Here is a 19,884-nt window from a genome sequence, read left to right as displayed (position 1 = left end):
TGTGTGTGCAGGTGACTATTACTGTGCATAATTATTAGGCAACTTAACAAAAAACAAATATATACCCATTTCAATTATTTATTTTTACCAGTGAAACCAATATAACATCTCCACATTCACAAATATACATTTCTGACATTCAAAAACAAAACAAAAACAAATCAGCGACCAATATAGCCACCTTTCTTTGCAAGGACACTCAAAAGCCTGCCATCCATGGATTCTGTCAGTGTTTTGATCTGTTCACCATCAACATTGCGTGCAGCAGCAACCACAGCCTCCCAGACACTGTTCAGAGAGGTGTACTGTTTTCCCTCCTTGTAAATCTCACATTTGATGATGGACCACAGGTTCTCAATGGGGTTCAGATCAGGTGACCCTTTCTTGCCAGCCACGCTGTGGAGTACTTGGACGCATGTGATGGAGCATTGTCCTGCATGAAAATCATGTTTTTCTTGAAGGATGCAGACTTCTTCCTGTACCACTGCTTGAAGAAGGTGTCTTCCAGAAACTGGCAGTAGGACTGGGAGTTGAGCTTGACTCCATCCTCAACCCGAAAAGGCCCCACAAGCTCATCTTTGATGATACCAGCCCAAACCAGTACTCCACCTCCACCTTGCTGGCGTCTGAGTCGGACTGGAGCTCTCTGCCCATTACCAATCCAGCCACGGGCCCATCCATCTGGCCCATCAAGACTCACTCTCATTTCATCAGTCCATAAAACCTTAGAAAAACCAGTCTTGAGATATTTCTTGGCCCAGTCTTGACGTTTCAGCTTGTGTGTCTTGTTCAGTGGTGGTCGTCTTTCAGCCTTTCTTACCTTGGCCATGTCTCTGAGTATTGCACACCTTGTGCTTTTGGGCACTCCAGTGATGTTGCAGCTCTGAAATATGGCCAAACTGGTGGCAAGTGGCATCTTGGCAGCTGCACGCTTGACTTTTCTCAGTTCATGGGCAGTCATTTTGTGCCTTGGTTTTTCCACACGCTTCTTGCGACCCTGTTGACTATTTTGAATGAAACGCTTGATTGTTCGATGATCACGCTTCAGAAGCTTTGCAATTTTGAGACTGCTGCATCCCTCTGCAAGATATCTCACTATTTTAGACTTTTCTGAGCCTGTCAAGTCCTTCTTTTAACCCGGTTACCCAAAGGAAAGGAAGTTGCCTAATAATTATGCACACCTGATATAGGGTGTTGATGTCATTAGACCACACCCCTTCTCATTACAGAGATGCACATCACCTAATATGCTTAATTGGTAGTAGGCTTTCGAGCCTATACAGCTTGGAGTAAGACAACATGCATGAAGAGGATGATGTGGACAAAATACTCATTTGCCTAATAATTCTGCACTCCCTGTATATATATATATATATATATATATATATATATATATATATATATATATATATATATATATATTTACATTACCACAGTGAGTTGACTTTAGTCTCATGAACAACATTAACTAATTATTATTTACTAACTAATCTTAAATGACTGTTCAGCACAGAAATGAAGCCCAACAATCATGTTTTACAGTCCCGTGGTCTCAGCCTCAGATACTCAACTAATCAAAGTGATGTCATGACAAAAATGAATGACCAACAAAACATTTTTCTCCTTCATTTCTGTCAAACAAAGCTGTATGTAACGTGTCTCGCGGTTAGTATCATGGTTGCTAGGCAACCTGAACAGCGCGACGAAGCGTATACCGTCCCATTTTACAAGCCTCTCACTTCCGCACTTCTCGTACTCATAGTACGCACCGTACGCAGTACGCGTAGTGCGCGTACTTCAAGCGTGCAGACCCTGAATTGGGACATAGCCAACGACTCAGACAGATAGAAGCATGCAGACATAAATTTCATCACATGCAATAAATAACTGCAAAAAATGTACTTTTTTTTTACAATTTGTTGTACTTTTCGGTTTGTTTGGTTGTTCTGGATCATCATTGGTTAAATATGTGTTTACAAATAAAAACAACATTAGGTGTTAAACATGATCACGGTTGACTTGAGAAGCGACATCTGCGACATCCCGTGAACGCAGCAGATAGGGGTGTGTCGAGGCGTGGGGGCTATAAAAGGTGGGCTGTGCGCCTCTGTGATCAATCACCTTTCCTCCCCCCAGCAGAGCACAGCCGACATGAAGACGCTGCGTGTGGTCGTCCTCGCATCGCTGCTGCTGATTCTCCAGCTCAGCTCACAGGTGAGTTACGTTTTTGTCCAAGTGTCGTGAGAGTCGTGTTTGTGCTGAGGAGTTGCATTACGTTAAGAAGCTTTAAATGTCGCGTGGAGGGGCAGGAGAGGCTGCGGGACAAACTTTTTGTCAAACACCTGATCAAAGGTGGAGGTAACTCTAAGGGCCTCTCAGCCTCCCCACGGTGTGCAGCCGCACTTCCTCAGCTTCATGGCGTCTCTTGTGTTGCAGATGGCCCGGGGGCACGTGTCCACGGCGTCCCCAGCGTCCACGATCAAAGCGTCCACGATCAAGTCGTCCACGGTCAGCCCGTCCACGGCGTCCATGATCAAGTCCACGATCAAGTCCTCCACGGTCAGCCATTCCACGGCGTCCACGGTCAAGTCCTCCACGCTCAGCGCATCTACGTTGTCCACTATGACCGCGGCGTCCACAGTAAAGTCCTCCACGGTGAAGGCAGTCTCTGCCACGGCGTCCACACTTTCCACTGTGAAGACTGCGACTTCTCCAAGAAGCAGGCCTCCGACAGGGACCGGCTCCCGGGGACCCGCCGCCTGCACTCCGCTGCTGGCTCTGTTGGCTCTCCTCCACAGCTGGTCCGGATGACTGGATCCGGATCGGCCTGGACTCCGTGGAAACTTTAGGTCTTCCTAAAGGAGGTTTAATAAAAAGCTGTTTCCTCCTGAACTCTGAGAACAGGAGTGAGTCATGGAGGTGCTCCTGTTTCCGGTGTCACTGACTATGAAGTTTGTCTAAATGCTGTAAAACATTTGGGACTGAAAGGCTGTGCTTTGATGTCAACTGAATAAAACTTAAAATCTAAGACCACGTGACTGTTTCCTTCCTGTGCGGGAAAAGTGAAGCTGCATGAGTGAGTTCAGAGCCCCGATGGTCTGACCCGCTGTGGCTCAGTCACACCAGGTCTGATTATCAGGCTCCTTCAGCCTCTTAATCTGGTTTCAGCTATTTTAAATTGGCACCCTAACCCTGACGAGAAAATCTGAGCTTCCTATGGTAATGCTAGTCAACACAGGGCACACCTGCTGCCTCACATGTGGTGAACTTAGGTCTAAGCCTCCAGGTTCAGAAGTTTCTGTGCGTACATGCAGAAAGGTTTTAATTTGGAACTCAAATTTACAGCTAACATAAATGTAAAACTGCTTCGGGACTGAGACGTGACTGTGTCCATCTTATATACAGTGTATTCTAGAAGGTGCACTTTTACCAGCAGGACGCACCGTGGCTCAGTTTTTTTCTGAGGGGCCTGAAGTGTCTAAAGAAAATCTACCCACACCTTGACAAACACGTGCTGCTGGTATAAAGCAGGATGGATTGGTGCTCGCATGTTTACACCGAAGTCTGACTCTACTGTCCAAAATCAAAGGATCCAGCCTCTGTTTGCTAGTCTCCCTGTGAGTCACACCAGCTCACTCTGCTCATCAATAACAGCTCATATCTCCACAGGCATGCTGGAGGCAGAGATCCCTCCCTGCACAGATACTTTCTGAATTATTAACAACCTTTAGTTTATTCAGACTTACACATCAGACCTGTTAACATTGGAAACATGTTGGTTAGAGATAAACTACAACAGAAACGGGCCGAGTGAGAAGAGGACGTTTATGCAAAGTGATGAAGACGTGAGCGAGGTGTGTGGGTCTGTGAGGATGATGTAATCTTCCTCAAAATAAAACTGCGTATTTCCTTTACTGTTTGAGACGGGTGCTAGTTTCCTCTTTCTCTCACGCTGTTCACCTGATGGTGCTGCATTAAAACCTCCATAATTCACTCTGTAATTTTCTAAATATGATGCAGAGCTGAGTAGCCTGTTAGTGTTTCTTCTATATGACCTCTGAGGTTTCTTTATTTCTGCACAATGGACTGAAATTTGGTACAAACATGTCCCGCCAGCCACCTCGATTCTTCTCAGCCAGTTAAAAGCCTGAATCACTTCTAACAGTTCGGACTCCTGTCGACACGGCCTGCAGGTATGCACGGCCCACCTTATCTCACAAAACACTTTCTGCAGGTTATTGTGTACAAGCTGGGGACTTGCAGGGGACTTTTTTTTAGTAACGGGAGTCTTACTGGCTTGCAGGTAAACAATCCACATTGATGAGGTAACCTCCAGCTGGCCGTTGCACTGTGAGGTTAAATCAGCAGGCTGGAGGACGGGTTTCCTGCTCGCTGCCCAGCAAACACGTCCCCACAGAGTCGTGCACCAAAACATCCAGCAGAAATCAGTGTGTTCACAGTCTTTACAGCTGTTTAGCTGATGACATGTTAATGATGTCAAAATAACGTTTCCTCAATAGAACAATGACACATGATCAATATAAAGTCAATAGAAGTCATTCCTTTCCAGCTTTGACTGACAGGCCAATGACAATGAGAATAGTGCGGTGCTCATCTAGTCATGTGGCTGGAATGGAGTTAAAGACACACACACACACACACACACACACACACACACACACACACACACACACACACACACACACACACACTCCAGAGCAGCGTCTGTGAGTCAGCGAGCGGCCGCTAGATGTCACCATATATACATCAGCGGTAAATTCAAAGCCTATAAAAGCCCGACCTGCGCCTCCCGTTCATTCACTGTTCCTCCACCCGACAGAGAAAACGAGCCTCCATCACCTCCAGCATGAAGACGCTGAGCATCGTTTCCCTCGCAGTTCTGCTGCTGGCTCTCCGTCTCAGCTCTCAGGTCAGTTTCACCATTGCATCTTTTTAATAAAAACTAAATCTTTCAGCACCTTTTCTTTTAAAGATGCGGCGGAAACGCAGTTTGTTTGCGCCTAATTAAATGCGGACATAAGGAGCTTTAAGGCTTATGTTGAGGAGCATCCGAGACTGAAGGAGAAACTCCAAACTTCCACAAACTCCGAGTTTAGAGCTGTGGAAATAACGTTGGGCAGAAATAAAGACCGGCGGGTTTTTCGTGCCCCCGGGCCTGATGAGTAAAAAACAACGTCAGTGTTAAAATGTGGAATGAGTAACATTTATCGTGGGAGCGCAAAGAATCCCGAGTGGAAGATTCCTTACACCAGATTTGAGGGTAGAAGTAAACGTGAGGGGAAATTCTGTTTTTGTGGAATTTTGATGAAATGATTAAAATGAAGATTTTCGCTCGCGTGGTGTTTAAAGTTTTCACGGGATCAGGAGTTTGTCGTGACCCTCCGTGATCGCAGTTCGCTTTTGTGTGTTTCAGAGGGCCGAGGCAGCCAGCACCGCCCTCCCCAGCACCAACACCACCAGCTCCACCTCCATCTCCACCAGTGAACCCACTAAGAGTGGCTGCGGAGGTCCCGCCCTCTCCACGCTGCTGCTGTCCCCGCTGCTGCTCGCGGCTCTTCTGTTTCACGCCTGAGCGAGCGGACACGGCACAGCCGTCACGCGTGGACTGGAGACGCATCTTTAGTTTTATTCCAGATTCAATGTATTTTTTCTTTGAAGTGAAATCGTTTTCAGTGTTGATGGGAAATGTTTTGAAAGGAGCGCGCGCCGCCCCGATTGGCTGTCTTTACGCACCCGTGAAGAAGACAATCCGTTTCAAGTGATTGTACACGAACGAGTTTTGTACTTTAGACCAGATTTCTCGAATTTTATAAAAAGAATAAAACTGTAAATTGTAGGAACACGTGACTGAGCTGTTGTTTTTTCCCCCGTGGAGCGTCACGGTATGTGAAGTATAGATGCTGGAAGAGGTTGAGCAGGTGAACTGAGAACACTGATAATCAGGTTTGGTGTCCGTGTCAGCCGCACAGGCGGATTATCAGGCTCAGCTTAATCTGGTTTCGGGTGACTGTAAATAAACGTGCGGCTGATAGAACCGAAAAGCAGCTATTTTAAAGCCTGCTCTGCTCTAGATGTGTAATTATGCACATTTACGCAGCTGCTTGCATTTATTCTGTTGCATAGAACCGTTGGTTGTACAGTAGAGGTGTGATGGTCAAACATCCCGCTTGAAAAAACTTTTATTTTTAATTTGAACCTCATCACAAAAGCTGAATCGCTTTTTTACGTTCAGCTTGTTTAACCTTTGCAGACTTGCTGAAAGTACCAGTATGAAAACTATGAAGTGAATTCTAACATGTAGACGCATCGCCAGGAGCGTTTTGGCCCATCTGACACAAAACTGCAGTAACTCGGCCTGGATGTGTTAAAAGCACGGATCACTTTTAAAAGTGGAGCGGAATGTAAAATTATACCAACTTTCTTTATATTATATTTTCAGTATGAGCTCAGAGATCCAAGAGATGAAATAATATTTGCAAAGTGAATCTGTGATAACTTGGAGGGAAAGAACTCAAAAGGGAGACACGCAGAGGAAGAAGAGGGAAAATACGAGGAGCTGAAGTCAGAATCAGTAAACAAGCTCAAACACAAACAGATGAAAAGGAAGTGAAAACTGGAAACAGTAGGAAAGACTGACAAACTGAGGAAGACTATCTAGTAAAGTAGGCTACACGGAGTGTGTACACTGTGACAGGATGCAGGGGTGTGGCTGGGGAATAATGGACAGGTGTAGATCACAGGTGAAAGTAAGACCCAATGAGGATGAACTGAAAAAATAAAGCAGGTTTCAGTCACAGCGCTGAAAACAGTATGAGAAGTTTGATAAATGTGACGATGCTGATTATTTAATATGTGGTGGTTTAAAGGTTTGATCAGTTAAGTAAATACAGCTTCAAATGAACAATATATTACATGATGTGTCACCATTATTTCACAAACATGAAGCCGAAGTCCAGCCTTGCTGCTTCATTATGAGAGTAACTATGAGCCAGGTGCTGCTAATCAAACACACACTTAACTGATCCTCATCAGGTGTGAGCACCTCTGTCAGACCAGTTAGCAGATCTGCAACATTTAGGTGTGTTGACACAACGTCAGTAGTGATGTTAGAGACCAACACTCAGTCTGTTCATAAGAACAAAGATCATCATTCTGCAGTGAGAGATTATCCATGAGTGGAAGACGTTCAAGAGGCTCACAGTTTTCTCAAAACTCCCAGGAAATTCACCTCAAGGTCCGTGTGAGTGTGAGTTAGTGGTGATTAGGGAAAAAGTGGGTTTTATTTACCCCCAAAATGTAGAAATATCCAAAGTAAACTAACAACAGCAGCCCCTGAACTCAAGCCTCCAAACTGACTGCTCGACAGAATAACAGCAGCCTAACACACAGGAAATAAAGGAAACTTAAATGGTAGCTGATCACACCGGTTCAATACAATGGGGGGAAATAAATATTCAAAAAATCATCTGGTAAGTAACATAACCAACAGTTAGTTTAGCAGTTAATTAAAATAAATAATCAAGCCCAAGATGAAGTAAACGAAGTCACGAGCCAAAGAAAGACTTTTAAGATAATTTGCTAATGATACGGCCCAATCAGCACTTCCCCTCTCTCTAAAAAAAAGTCTTTCTCTTCTCTGTAAAAACTGAGAAGAGAAAGAAATCTGTCCTTTCACACACAGTGGAGGCGTTTGCCCGTAATGCAGAGCGCGTGTTTCAAGAAAAACCAAACTCAGCACAGCTGATGATGTGGGCACCTTGCAGTGGTGCGGGCCGTGAGCTCCTGTGTACTAAAGTGTTGGCGGCAGCTGAAGCCTGGGTTGCACTAGCCCAAACCACCGACCTCGACTGAAGCAATGATGTAAAGCAGAAGTCAAATTTCCTCCAGAATGATGTGCGAGCCTTATAAAGTAACACAGAAAACCAGTACTTCAAGCTATTGCTGCTGAAAGTGGTTTTCTGAGCTGATGATGGTGCAGACTCAGTGTTTCAGATGGTGCTTCTGCATTTTGTAAATGGTGTTTATCTGAGGTTGCATTTCCCTCAAAAACCTGGAGATATGATGATAAGGGTACGAGGATGTTACTGTGAGGCTGTGGGTAAAGTCAGTATCGTAACATTCAGAAATCAGTCCTGCTAATAAACCCGCATGATGTACAGTGTTGGAGAAAGTCAGTGAATACAACGTGGTGTTTTTGTTTTAATGCAGATTTTCTTTGTTAAAACAAAGTTGTCCAAACCTGCCAGTGCTGTGTGAAATGAATATACACCAGGACAATGACTGAGCTGATGGGCAGACATCCTCCTTCAGGGTTTCCTGGTGGAGAGCACAATTCCCTCAGTCACACTGCATCCCAAACCACCACAGTGTCTGCCTGCTGCTGGGATGTTCCCTTTATGAAACGCTGTGAGTCTGACGCAAATCTAACAGGAAATGGTTCAGCCTCTGCTATCAGTCCACAGAATATTTCACTGAAGTCTCGGGTATCATCCAGATGTTTGTTAGCAGATGTGAGATGAGCTTTTGTGATCTTTTTGGTCAGCAGTGGTTTTCTTGGACTCTCCCACAGTCTTTTTTATTTTTTTTTAAACAGTTGAATCATGACCTCTGACCTTAACTGAGGCAGTCGGGCATTCACATCAAACGTGGATCATCAATAATAACATCTCCGTGCTGGATCAGTCGGGGTTAAAGAGACCTGGTGTTGGTCACCAGTGGAAACTGTGCAGAGGAGGATGCAATCTGACATACTGGGGGTTTTCCCGGTGGGTCGACCCACTTTGGAGTGATGGGCCGGTCTGGAGGGCCTACACTCAGTGAAAGTGTAGCTTTTAATTATTGTTCAACATGCTGCAGTACAACAAAGACATAACCCAAAAACTGTGCCAACCTGATTATCTATCATCTCTGATGCTGAGCATCCAATGAGATGATGGCAGAGGATCCACAGTGGTGACACTAAGGGGTGCAGTGGGAACACAGTATGCACTCTGTGTCATGATTCTTCCCTCAGGTGTGTCCTACCACTAGATTACACGAAAAACTCGGAATTCCATCCATTCGTTTCCTTCCTTGTCTAATTCAGCGTTGCTGGCGCCCATCCCAGCTGTTACAGGGTCAGCACTGTCAGGACTCGTATTTGACCTTATATATGGTGATGGCTCTGAAGAAGAAACGGGGTTAGCCAGCAAAATTACAGTAGATGATGTAGAGATTTCACCAAGAATAAGAACAAAAAGAGAAGCAGCACCTCAGCCATGATGAGTAATTTGTTGTCTATACGATCATAAAGTTCCCTTTTTAAACATGCTGCACTGATGCAACATGTTCAGCCTGTCACTACATCCTGTAAAAACTGGAACCTGAGACGGTTCAGACATTTTAAACAAAAACTCTAAAGTACACAGTGTGGATTGTTTTAGACTGAGCTTGCTTATAGTCAGGCACGAGCAAACGTTTGTTTGTACTGCTCTAAATACTCAGGCGTACTTACTACTACTAAATTATTTAACCAGTTTAGAAAAACATGACAAGTTTAATTCGTTTATTTATTCTGGTTATTTCTTTTACAAAAAAGGTTGTAATGTACAAACATGCATGTCGAAGGCTCTGTGCAGATACAGACTTGAGAGTTTAAATAAAATGTACTTCCTGTACTTGTTTAAAATGGTTCTTTGAAGCTTTTGTGTTTCTGTACATTCAGATGTTTGTGGCCAAAGTTTCTTAATTTTCGGTTGTGAAATTTTGATGAAGTTCACTAATACATGACAGCTCAGTCTGCTGGAAATGACACAATATGTTCAGTGTGTTGATTAGTAGATTAGCAACCGGGTTTACATGTTTGTGCAAAATAAATCTGAGCGACTGGATAAAAATGTGGAATATTGTTTCCCTGCGTTGTAGAAAACAAGTGGAGATCTGTGCTTAGCTGAACTCTTGAAGACATTTGTAAAAGAATAAATGTAGTGTGAAACCTACAGGACACTTTCTGTCATATTGTGCAAGAGTTGAGTTTGGCTTTAAGTTGGTGTAAATGTGATTTTTAAAGGAATTTCTCAGTTAAATTTCTGCATCTGGAGTTCCACAAGGCTCTATCAGACATACTCTAAGACTGTATTTCCTTATTTAAACGTAAAGATGCGTTTTTTTTTCTATTATAACAATAAAGGTTATTTATGTAACCTTTATTTTAACTGGATAATACTACAATGGCTACTACCAGTAATTATTAGTAATAACAACTAGAAATCAAAGTGTTTAAAATGCTTCCAGGCGGCTCACACACTTCAGAAGCCAGTACTCTGACATGTTTGGAAACTGGACTGTCAGCTTCCTGGTTTTCAACCATGGTGATGATGATGATGATGATACCAACCATCTTGACCTTTTCTCTCTAACTTGACCTCCAAACCATTGGGTCTGAGCGGTCCCTGTGATACACGGAGACACCTCAGCACCCTCCAGCTTTAAACGCACACAGTCCCGCTGGGTCGTAGGAGAATCTGAAGCGGCAATGACAGCGACTGACCACTAGAGGTCGTCATTTATCTATCGTTAGTTAAATCGAAGCCTTAGATGACAAATTAAAGGAAAAATTCAAAACCTATATCCCTGCTTATTAAAGGGTAATACAATCAAATTAAAGAAGCATTTTCCGATCAGAGCATCAAGTTAAACTTCTAGGATATAGATCTGGGCTGTCAAGTAGCAGAGGAGGATGCTAATCAGTTTAAGCTGCTTTGGTGCTAATGAAATTAACAACAAGTGCACCAGAGGGCTAAAAGTGAGACAACCTCCGAGTCGGGAATGATTTTACAGACGGAGGCCACTGACATTGTCCCTCCGTGTGTTTTCACTCTGATTTTCAGGTGTCTGTAGGTATGTGCCCTCTGCAGGCTACTTTAATTTCTTGGCATCCTTTCACTCCTGACACATGACCCAGTGCACATCAGTGCAGGTATTCAGCATGATTTATACCCCACTGAAATCTGATGAACTTTGAACGCTACTTTAATTATTATTATTATTTTTTTTTTTACCAGTGTATAATGGTAAATAGACTGGTTCTTATACAGCGCTTTTCTACTCATCTGAGCACTCAAAGCGCTTTACAATGGAGCTGTTAGGATGCCTGGGTCGTTGACCCAGGGTTTTTGAGTGTATGATATTATTTATATTTTCTAGTTTTTTGGTTTCTTTGAGTTCTGTCTCATGGTTTATGTCTCTGTCTTCTTTAGTTGCTCTGTCTCCCCTATCACCTGCATCCCCTTGTCTAGTTCGCGTCTATGTGTATCCTTAGTTCCTATATCCCCGTGTCCACTCAGTGTTTGTGTCTGCCCTGGTCCCACGTCTCTGTTCCCTCTGTAGTGCCTACATGTGAGTCTGTGTTATGTGTTTCCTGTTTTACTTTGAAGGTCTCTGTCTTTTCTCAGTGTGTTCAGTTTACGCTTCTTTGGTCTCGTCAGTTCTGATTTGTCCCAGCTGTGTTTCCCTCCTGTTACTCATTCCCTGATTGCTCCCTCTGTGTATTTAAGCCCTGTGTTTCTCTGTGTCCTTGTCGCGATCTACCGTTTATTTTGCTGTGTGTTTTGCCTGTCCACCGGTGTAAGTTTATTTTGAGTTTTTCTAGTTATGTCATGTTGCGTTCAGCATTAAAGCCTTTTTGAGTTCACGTCTGTCTCCAGAGTCTGCACCTTGGGTCCTATTCCTGTTTGCACACAGCCGTCACCTAACAGGAGCAGGCTACAGACGATGATGCTCACAATGCAGAATAAGCTGTTTGACAAACAAACAAAAGAACACACGGAACAAACATGTAGTTATAATGGCGGGGAAAAGCAAAAAACAACTGAGAACCATTGCATAATTGTCTTGAGTTATTCGGGGGATTTGGTGTGAAAGACGATCCCAGGGTGCTTAAAATACTGTTTTAATTAAACATTATATAGCATTATATTATGCTGTCTTCTGCTCCTTGAGCAGCTCTATCTCCGCCTGAAAGCGCCTGAAAGCAGCATGATGAAGGCGGTTTCTGTGTCGGTTGGGTGGGGGCTATAAAAGGTGCGACTGCGCGCCTCCTGTTTCAATTGCCTTTCCTCCACCGAGCGCAGCAGTTTCCCATCACATCAGCATGAAGAAGCTAAGCATCGTTTTCGTCGCAGTCCTGCTGCTGGCTCTCAATCTTACCTCCCAGGTCAGTTCAGCCCGTGTTTAAAGCATCTTTTTGCACATTTTCCCTCACAGAAGAGGCGCAAACTGCCGTGCGTAACGCAGCTTGTTTGCGCATAATTAAATGCACAACTGCCAGAGCAGCAGCTGTCTGCAGCTTCAGCTCAGAATTTAGTTCAGTGTTTGGCAGAAATGGAGACGAAAGATTCTCTGACAGACTTTGATTCAAAACCTGAAGTGGGGGGGGGGGAGCCTGGAGTGAAGTGCGTGAATAATTCAATTTGAGCTGAAGGCGGTGATGATGAGAGTGACTCCTGTGTCCTGGTGCAGTGTCTATTCGTTAAACTCATGTGGTTATCTCATGTTTTGCAGGTGGCCGAGGCACAAGGTAAAAGCGGAACCGGAGGCACCAACACCCAGAACTCGACTACAGCCGCACCGTCGAGCGCCAGCGGGAGTCCCGCCGCCTTCACGCTGCTCGTCGCTCCGCTGCTTCTGTCCACGGTTCTCCTGCACGGCTGGTCCGGATGATCTGATCCGCGCTGGACATTCGGAAGCCGGCAGGGGGGACAACGTTAGTGTTTAATAAAAGGCAGAAAAAGGAAATCACATAAAGTAGGGAGCTTAACTATTTACTGTTGAGCGGGCGAAACGAGCGCGACGCGGCCCGGGGCGCGACGGGGCCCGGGGCGCGCCCTGCTCCTTCCCGCATCCTGCTCTTCATCAACTCTGAAACGCAACCAATCCTCCCGCCAGTAACGGAACATGCTCGATGATAATTCAGAAATATTGAACCCTGTGGAAAACATGTGTATTCATGTGTCTGACAACGACTGTATGTAAATGAGTTCTGTACTTTCAGAATGATGCAAATCTGATGTTTGACATGTGAATGCTGTGAAATTAAACTTTAAATTGTAAAAAATATATAGTCCAGTGTTTTATTTGTGGTGGGGTTTTGTTTGTTTTTGTGTAATTTCCTGGATTTCATGACGTATAAGAGGAAAAATGTGCAGAAGCCTCAAACGTGAGCCAAGAGCAGAACATCACATCTGGATCAGGTGCGGGGGTGTATCAGACTCTAAATTTGGTTCCAGGTGAAGGTAAACGTGTAATCCTGTTTTTACAGGTTAAACATGAGCATTAAACGGAGTTTCTGTCGGAAGTTCTGCATGCACGTTATCAGCTTGTAACGGACGTTGCCTTAAAAGCTACAATTCATGGATGTTTTTATTTAAAAAGAATAAATAGGAAACAACCCCCCCCCCCCCCCCCACCTCTTTAAATCCTCTGTGCTGTAATTTCATGGATTTCTTTGCGCTACTTCTGCATGCACCGTCACACATGCTTACGTTTCTTTTTCTTTTTTAATTGGCTGATCCAAGCGGCTGAATGGAACCCGTGACGTCACTACTTTTTGAAGACGGGCTGGTTGAAGAAAACCTCCACCATTGAAAATAAGATGAAAAATAAACTACTTTCGTTTGCTTTGATGGGAAAACAAGTTTGAAAAAATCTGAAACACGTGAAAAATTCTCCCTTCCGTTGACGAGCAGAAACCACATCACCCCTCTGACTCAATGTTGTGAACACAAAGGGCTGTGAGGTCAAGACAAATAGAAGTAATTGACCGAGACTGAGTGAAGAACTGATGCCCTTCCTCCTCCACCTGCCGCCTTCAAAGGACGCCCCTGTGTGAGGATGGGCGGCTGAATGGGCTTTGAAGGCCTTGGTTGCTTCATGTTTCGTGCACTCGGAACCAATTGTATCTGTTAGATCTAATCCCACATTCATGTCTGGGTCTAAAACACGAGCTCAGACTCTGCTGCTCATCAATAACAGCTCTGACATGCTGGATACGGAGGTCCCTCCACCATAGCTGTGGTTTCACCTGGAAGCTCTGAGCTCGGAAAAGCTGCTGTTGTTCTCATGTGAAGGCTGAAGAGTGCAGTGGTTTGCTCTGTTAGTGCAGACTCAAGTATCTCATCATGCTTTGAGACTCTCAGTGACTTCCAAAAAATAACATGTGCACAGACACAGCGACCTTTTTGAATGCGGGCCGGACTGGAAATGGAAACCAATCCTCAGTTTAGTGTATGCAGTGCCGATACTGTACACATGCTCTTCACACTTGGCTGAGGTGAGTAAAGTGCCGAACGACACACAAACAGGCAGAGTGAGAAGAAGATGACATCCGTGCATGCTAAGTGATGAAGAGATGAGTGTGTGTGTGCCTGTGAGGATGACGTAACCTCCAGTGAAATAATACTGTGTATGTTTGAGACTCGTGCTGGTCTCCTCTTCCCCTCACTTATTTATAACGTGCACACGAGCAGGATGTATCTGTAATTGTCTGTTTTGGGGTTTTTATTTTTTAAATGTTATTTTTTCTATGCTTTTTTCAGTTTCAAATAGTGAAGAGTCCCAGATTTGGACCCCCGTTGATCTTCTACTTAATCACAAAGCCAAGGTGTGAAAACGGGTGTGTGTCCCAATCAGCCAAGTTTTGGGTGATGGCTTCTTTCACTTCTCTTTTAAACCATCTGCCTCGGGCTCCTGGTCTTAGCCGACAGGAGGAGCACCTGGTGTGGTCTTCTGCTGCTGCAACCCATCTGCTCCAAGGTTCCACCTGTTGTGGCCGTGGTTATACCGAGTAGATATTTGAGCTTGTTGCCTTCCTGTCAACTCAGAGTAGTCTGTCATTCTGACCTCTGACCTCTGGCATCAACGGAGAACTGCTGCTCATGCAGTGTCTCACTCTGTGAACTTCAGAGGTCGTGGTGCCTAAACATCCCAGCAGATCCCTTTGTTCCTCATTCTGATGCTCTGTTTGACCTTCAGCAAGGCTTCTTTGCCATATCCCCTTGCCTGAATGCTGCCATGTGATTGGCTGTTTTGACGTTTGTGTTAATAAGCAGCTGAATGTAACAAAACAAGTGAGTTTTGAAGGCCCTGCTTATTTCATGCTTCGTGCACTCTGAACCAGTTTTATCTCATAAATCTAATTCCACATTCGTGTCTGTGCCGATACTGTACACATGCTCTTCACACTTGGCTGCGGTGGATAAAGTGCCAAATGACAACACAAACAGGCTGAGTGAGAAGAAGATGACATCCGTGCATGCTAAGTGATGAAGACGTGAGTGTGTGTGTGACTGTGAGGATGACGTAACCTTCAGTGAAATAATACTGTGTGTATGTTTGAGACTCGTGCTGGTTTCCTCTTCCCCTGACTTACATCCTGCTCTTGACCTGATGGCGGTGCATTAAAAGTATCTGTACTCTGTCAGTGTCTGGTTGGTAAATCCTGTTTTTCTTAGTTGTTTTTTTCCCTTGGATCTCTCTGATTAACTTTATTTCCCCACAATCGATTGAAATCTTGCTATAAAACCAGGTTTTGGTCTCTATAAAAATTCCCCCTTCATAACAACTGTATAGGTGGAGAATGACTCATAACTCACCTTTTTTAAATTATATTGAAGCTTAAAGTTTGCATTATTGGGGGCGTGGCTTCTTTGTCTGATGGTGGTTGGTGACACAGGCAGCTGTAGTTGCTAGCTGTCTGCTAGGCTTGACCTGAAGTGGACCTCTGGACTGTTTGTGCTGTTGGAAGCTTTTTTATGAGGTGTCATAATAATAATAATAATGATAATGATAATGATAATGATTATTATTATTATTATTATTATTATTATGCATGCTGTTTGCTTAACTATACTCCAGTTTCGGAGTAAAGATAACTTAGCGCTCCATCCAAACGTGGTCACAGTTGTTGGAGGTTTAAAATGAAAACCCAGAAACCAGTGGGTGATGATGTTTTCTTGTCTTTTATATAGTCTTTGTTCTTCTGTGGAGCCGCCCTCCGCTCGTTGTACCTGAGGAGGGTTAAATGCAGAGAGCAGAGCTCTGGTCTTGCATGTTCATTGACGTTTTCAGTCGTCTTCAGCATATTTTAACCCCATTTGCTCAGTGCAACAGTGCAAAGCAACAGCGCAAAGGAAGCTAGGCTCGGTGTAATGTTTATCACCTTAAAGGATCGTATTGACTGTTATGTGCGGTTTTAAGCTCATGCCTCATTAGTTAAGAGCATGCAGATTCCTTCAAACTGAGGAACAGAAACGGCGCCTCCGTCACACTTCAGCAGAGGCAGAACGATGATTTTAATAATTTTATGATGTGTAGAACCATATCATTAAAAACATACTGTACTCTTGGAAACAACTGGGCATGCAGCACCATGACAAGGAGGCTCATTTGAGCCCGTCACCACATCCTGTAGAAAAATGGAAGATAAGGTACAAAGACAACAGAAACCAACATGTATGATTTTAATTGATTTCACCGCTTGAGATGAAACATTTGTTGTTTGTAGTATTCCTGTTGTACTACAGGGACTTACTACAGTGATCTCAGATTCCCAGAGGTTTAAGCATTAATGCATGCAAATGCATCCTCTCACACATCCTCATTTCATTTCCTCTCTTTCACACAATCACAAAACCTTAATGTGTGCATCACACATTTGCTTTAAGGACTCCTTCAGGTAAATAACAGAACTCAGGGCTCAACCCAGTATGCACAGACCAGCTGAGTGACAGCGAGTTGGGATGCATTAACACTGGTTAAACCATAGACTGTATGTAAAAGATGGAGCTAGCTACCCTGACATCTCCAGTCGGTGTATAACCTCTGCATTTTGAAGCACTGATAGTTTGGCTCATGCTGTGTTGGATGTTTTTGGACAGTTGAGTCCTCAGCTAGCTTGGATACCCGGCTGCATCCATAGACTGCAGGGCTTCATCACACAGACACAGATACCAGCTGAAACACGAGCTTCAAGACAAGTTTATCATCTTTTTAAAAAATTTTTTAAATCCACCAGCATCAGGTGAACAGCAGGAGTTAGGGGCCGTTATGTTTCAGAACATCTTTGCAGAGGAAGAGGAAACCTGCAGAAAGCAGCAGCAGTTTCAAACGGTAAAGGAAACGCGCAGCATTATTTTGAGACTGGCTGCTTCATCCTCGCAGGCCCACGCACTCTGTTCACATCTTCACTGCTTACTCTGCATAAAAGTCAGCTTTTCCTCTCACTCACCTCGTTTCTGTTGTAGTTTGTCACAGTGTGAATAACACGTTTACAGTGTGTTAACACTGCAGTGGCTGAAGTGAGGATTGTTTTTGTTTTTTCCATTTCCAGTTGTACTCTTGTAAACATGTTGAAAATCTGCATTAAATAAAGGATGTTGATAATGCAGAAAGTGTCTGTGCTACCCGTTAGGATTTCTTGCAGTCTCTGAAACTCATGAAGAGGACACACGTTGGGATATTTCAGTCTGGACTAACAGAGGAAAACATTTCAGGTTATGCTGTGAAGTCTTGGAGCAGATGATGACATCTTAATGGGAAGTGTTCTCAGTGATACGGCCTTCGCATGAGAACAACATCAGCTTTTCATTTCACTTCCCCCTCAGAGCTGTCGGGTGAAGCGAGCGTCCTGCTGGGAAACTGGTGCGATGATGGAGTGACATTGATTTCCAGCACTTCAGAGCTGCTGCTTTGGACCCACAGGGAAACATGAATGTGGAATCAGATCTAATGGACAAATCACAGGCAAGAAGAACCTTTGACAGACTGTATGTCAAAGATGGATGTCGCCATTGTGATATCACCACTGGTTAGATGAGGTAAACACAGCCTGGGCCAAACCAGCACAGAGTTGAAGTCTGAAGTGGTTCCTACTGAGGAAGACTGATTTAGTGTCTCTGACTCTAACAGTGACCAAAGGAGGCAACTATACGAATCAGAAAATAAAAAGACGAGACTTCATGATCCAGCCTGGTCACAGACATGTTAGCATGTTAGCAATAAAACTAAAGCACCCCGGTGATGTTTGGATTCAGAAATAAGCTCTCAGCTGAAGAACGAGCAGCTCGTGACAGCAGAGGCTGAGCTGTGAAGAGTGCAGCAGACTGTTGTTTACATCCTGACATGTGACACGAGTCCAGGAAAACACAATGTTTGTGTGGCGTGAAAAAAAGCTTTCAAAGCCTTTTACACATCAGCTTTCAGTTTGACAGCTGCAGACCGGCGCCTGCATGCTATTATCAAGCATAACAGGAACCACTCCTCTGCTCTTCGCTTGCACGTCCTCCTCATGTGGGCGACTTTGTAATGAAGACCGGGATCAGATGAGGAGCGATGGAAAGAGTCGGGCAGGTGGGAGGGGTCAAATAAATCCTCACGTCTGCAGGGGACAACGTGAGAAACAATGGCGCATTTTTACCTTCATACTATCTGTAGTGACAATTTCTTTTGTTTGACAAACCAAACATCCCACAATTAAAAGTCAACAAGCCCCTGCTGCACTGAGATCATATTTTGTACGCAGGCAAAAGAAGTCCACTGTCCAAACTTAAAAGTTGCGTTTTTATGGTTTATTCATCCAGTTTGGCAATAACAAGATGAACAAAGGATCAGGCTTTAGACTCTGACACTTGATTCGTTGAGCTTAAATGTGTTTTGCACTCCTGAAAGTTCATGTGGATATTTGTACTCGTGTTTATGAAGTCACGAGGGCTCAAAATGCTGCAAAAATGACAAAAATCTCCAAACGTTCTCAGCTTGTATTTCAGTTGGGAATCCGTTTTAACCTCCTTACAAAAATTATGAAACTTCACATATCTGACTTCTAATGACATTAAAGAACGTCTCAAAGGGTTTTGCGCAAAAATGAAAGCATAAGCTGAAGTTTTCCTAACTTACATGATCAGATAAGACAAAATGAGACAATTCAGGTAAAAATTAATATTAATCTGAAGTAAGGAAAACGGAGACGCATCGTCTCGATGTTCCCAAGAACATGTGACCGTCTGAAATATTGTTGATGTTTCATAACTGCAACTTGAAGTGAAGTTTTCATGTATCACAGACCTTGTTTGATGAACAGTTTGACATTTTAAGGATCTTATAATTAAGTTACCTTTCAAATACTTCCTCCCTGATCTCACAGATCCTCGAACTGCAGTAAGCACATTGAGTTTTCATGTAATGACGAGTGTTATAGAAATAAAACCGACTGCTTTAAAGATCAGGACCCTGTTTGTGAACAGAGGCCAGCTCCCAGCACTAAGTGGCTGACGGGACAGATTTCACTCTGGGTTAATTCCAGCATTTGAGTGCAAACTAAGTAATTCTGAGACAGTCATTTGTGATGCACAAAGAGCCCGAAGAGCATTGATCAGTACATGCATGCATACTAGGCTGATTATGAAATCTTTGTTTATTAATTTCCTTCCTGTTTGTACTGACGTAGTTGGCTCCTGTCCCTTTAAGACCAGCCTCTGTTTGATGCCACAGAGACAACAGCAGTCTGAGATCTGTGGCATCACAGAATTATGACGACACTGCGATAGACTTACAGCCTGCACGTACTTCTCTCACTGCTACACTGAACTATTATGAATCATTATTATCAGGATGTCCCAAAAAACTCCATAAAAATGCTGCAGCAAGAGTCCTGACAGGGACTAGAAAGAGAGAGCAGATTTCTCCTATATTGGCTTCCTGTTAAATCCAGAATTCAAAATCCTGCTCCTCACATACAAGGTCTTAAATAATCAGGCCCCATCTTATCTTAATGACCTTGTAGTACCATATCACCCTATTAGAGCACTTCGCTCTCGCTCTGCAGGCCTA

The 19,884-nt window shown here is 43.9% G+C and overlaps 1 protein-coding gene and 1 long non-coding RNA gene across 2 annotated transcripts; both read left to right on the top strand.

Moving 5' to 3' along the window:
• Positions 1-2,076: 2,076 nt before the first annotated feature.
• Positions 2,077-3,023, top strand: LOC146551791 (uncharacterized). Its single transcript, XM_085257431.1, has 2 exons — positions 2,077-2,214; positions 2,437-3,023. The coding sequence occupies exons 1-2, from the start codon at positions 2,152-2,154 to the stop codon at positions 2,809-2,811; spliced, it is 438 nt and encodes a 145-aa protein (XP_085113557.1). The 5' UTR covers positions 2,077-2,151; the 3' UTR covers positions 2,812-3,023.
• Positions 3,024-4,823: 1,800 nt separating this feature from the next.
• Positions 4,824-5,861, top strand: LOC146551790 (uncharacterized). Its single transcript, XR_014890015.1, has 2 exons — positions 4,824-4,930; positions 5,435-5,861. It is a non-coding gene; the product is annotated as an uncharacterized LOC146551790 (long non-coding RNA).
• Positions 5,862-19,884: the final 14,023 nt, after the last annotated feature.

The sequence above is a fragment of the Mchenga conophoros genome, linkage group LG19, assembly GCF_057382185.1.
Source record: "Mchenga conophoros isolate Kocher_MC1m ecotype Shallow Benthic linkage group LG19, M_conophoros_male_GT1.1, whole genome shotgun sequence".
NCBI lineage: Eukaryota > Metazoa > Chordata > Actinopteri > Cichliformes > Cichlidae > Mchenga > Mchenga conophoros.
This window is presented reverse-complemented; position numbering and strand designations above follow the sequence as displayed.

Excerpts from the sequence above, each read along its gene's own strand:
- LOC146551791 (XM_085257431.1), top strand. The coding sequence starts at position 2,152 with ATGAAGACGCTGCGTGTGGTCGTCCTCGCATCGCTGCTGCTGATTCTC. Across the intron at positions 2,215-2,436 it reads TTCTCCAGCTCAGCTCACAG|ATGGCCCGGGGGCACGTGTC; the intron begins GTGAGTTACGTT and ends CTTGTGTTGCAG.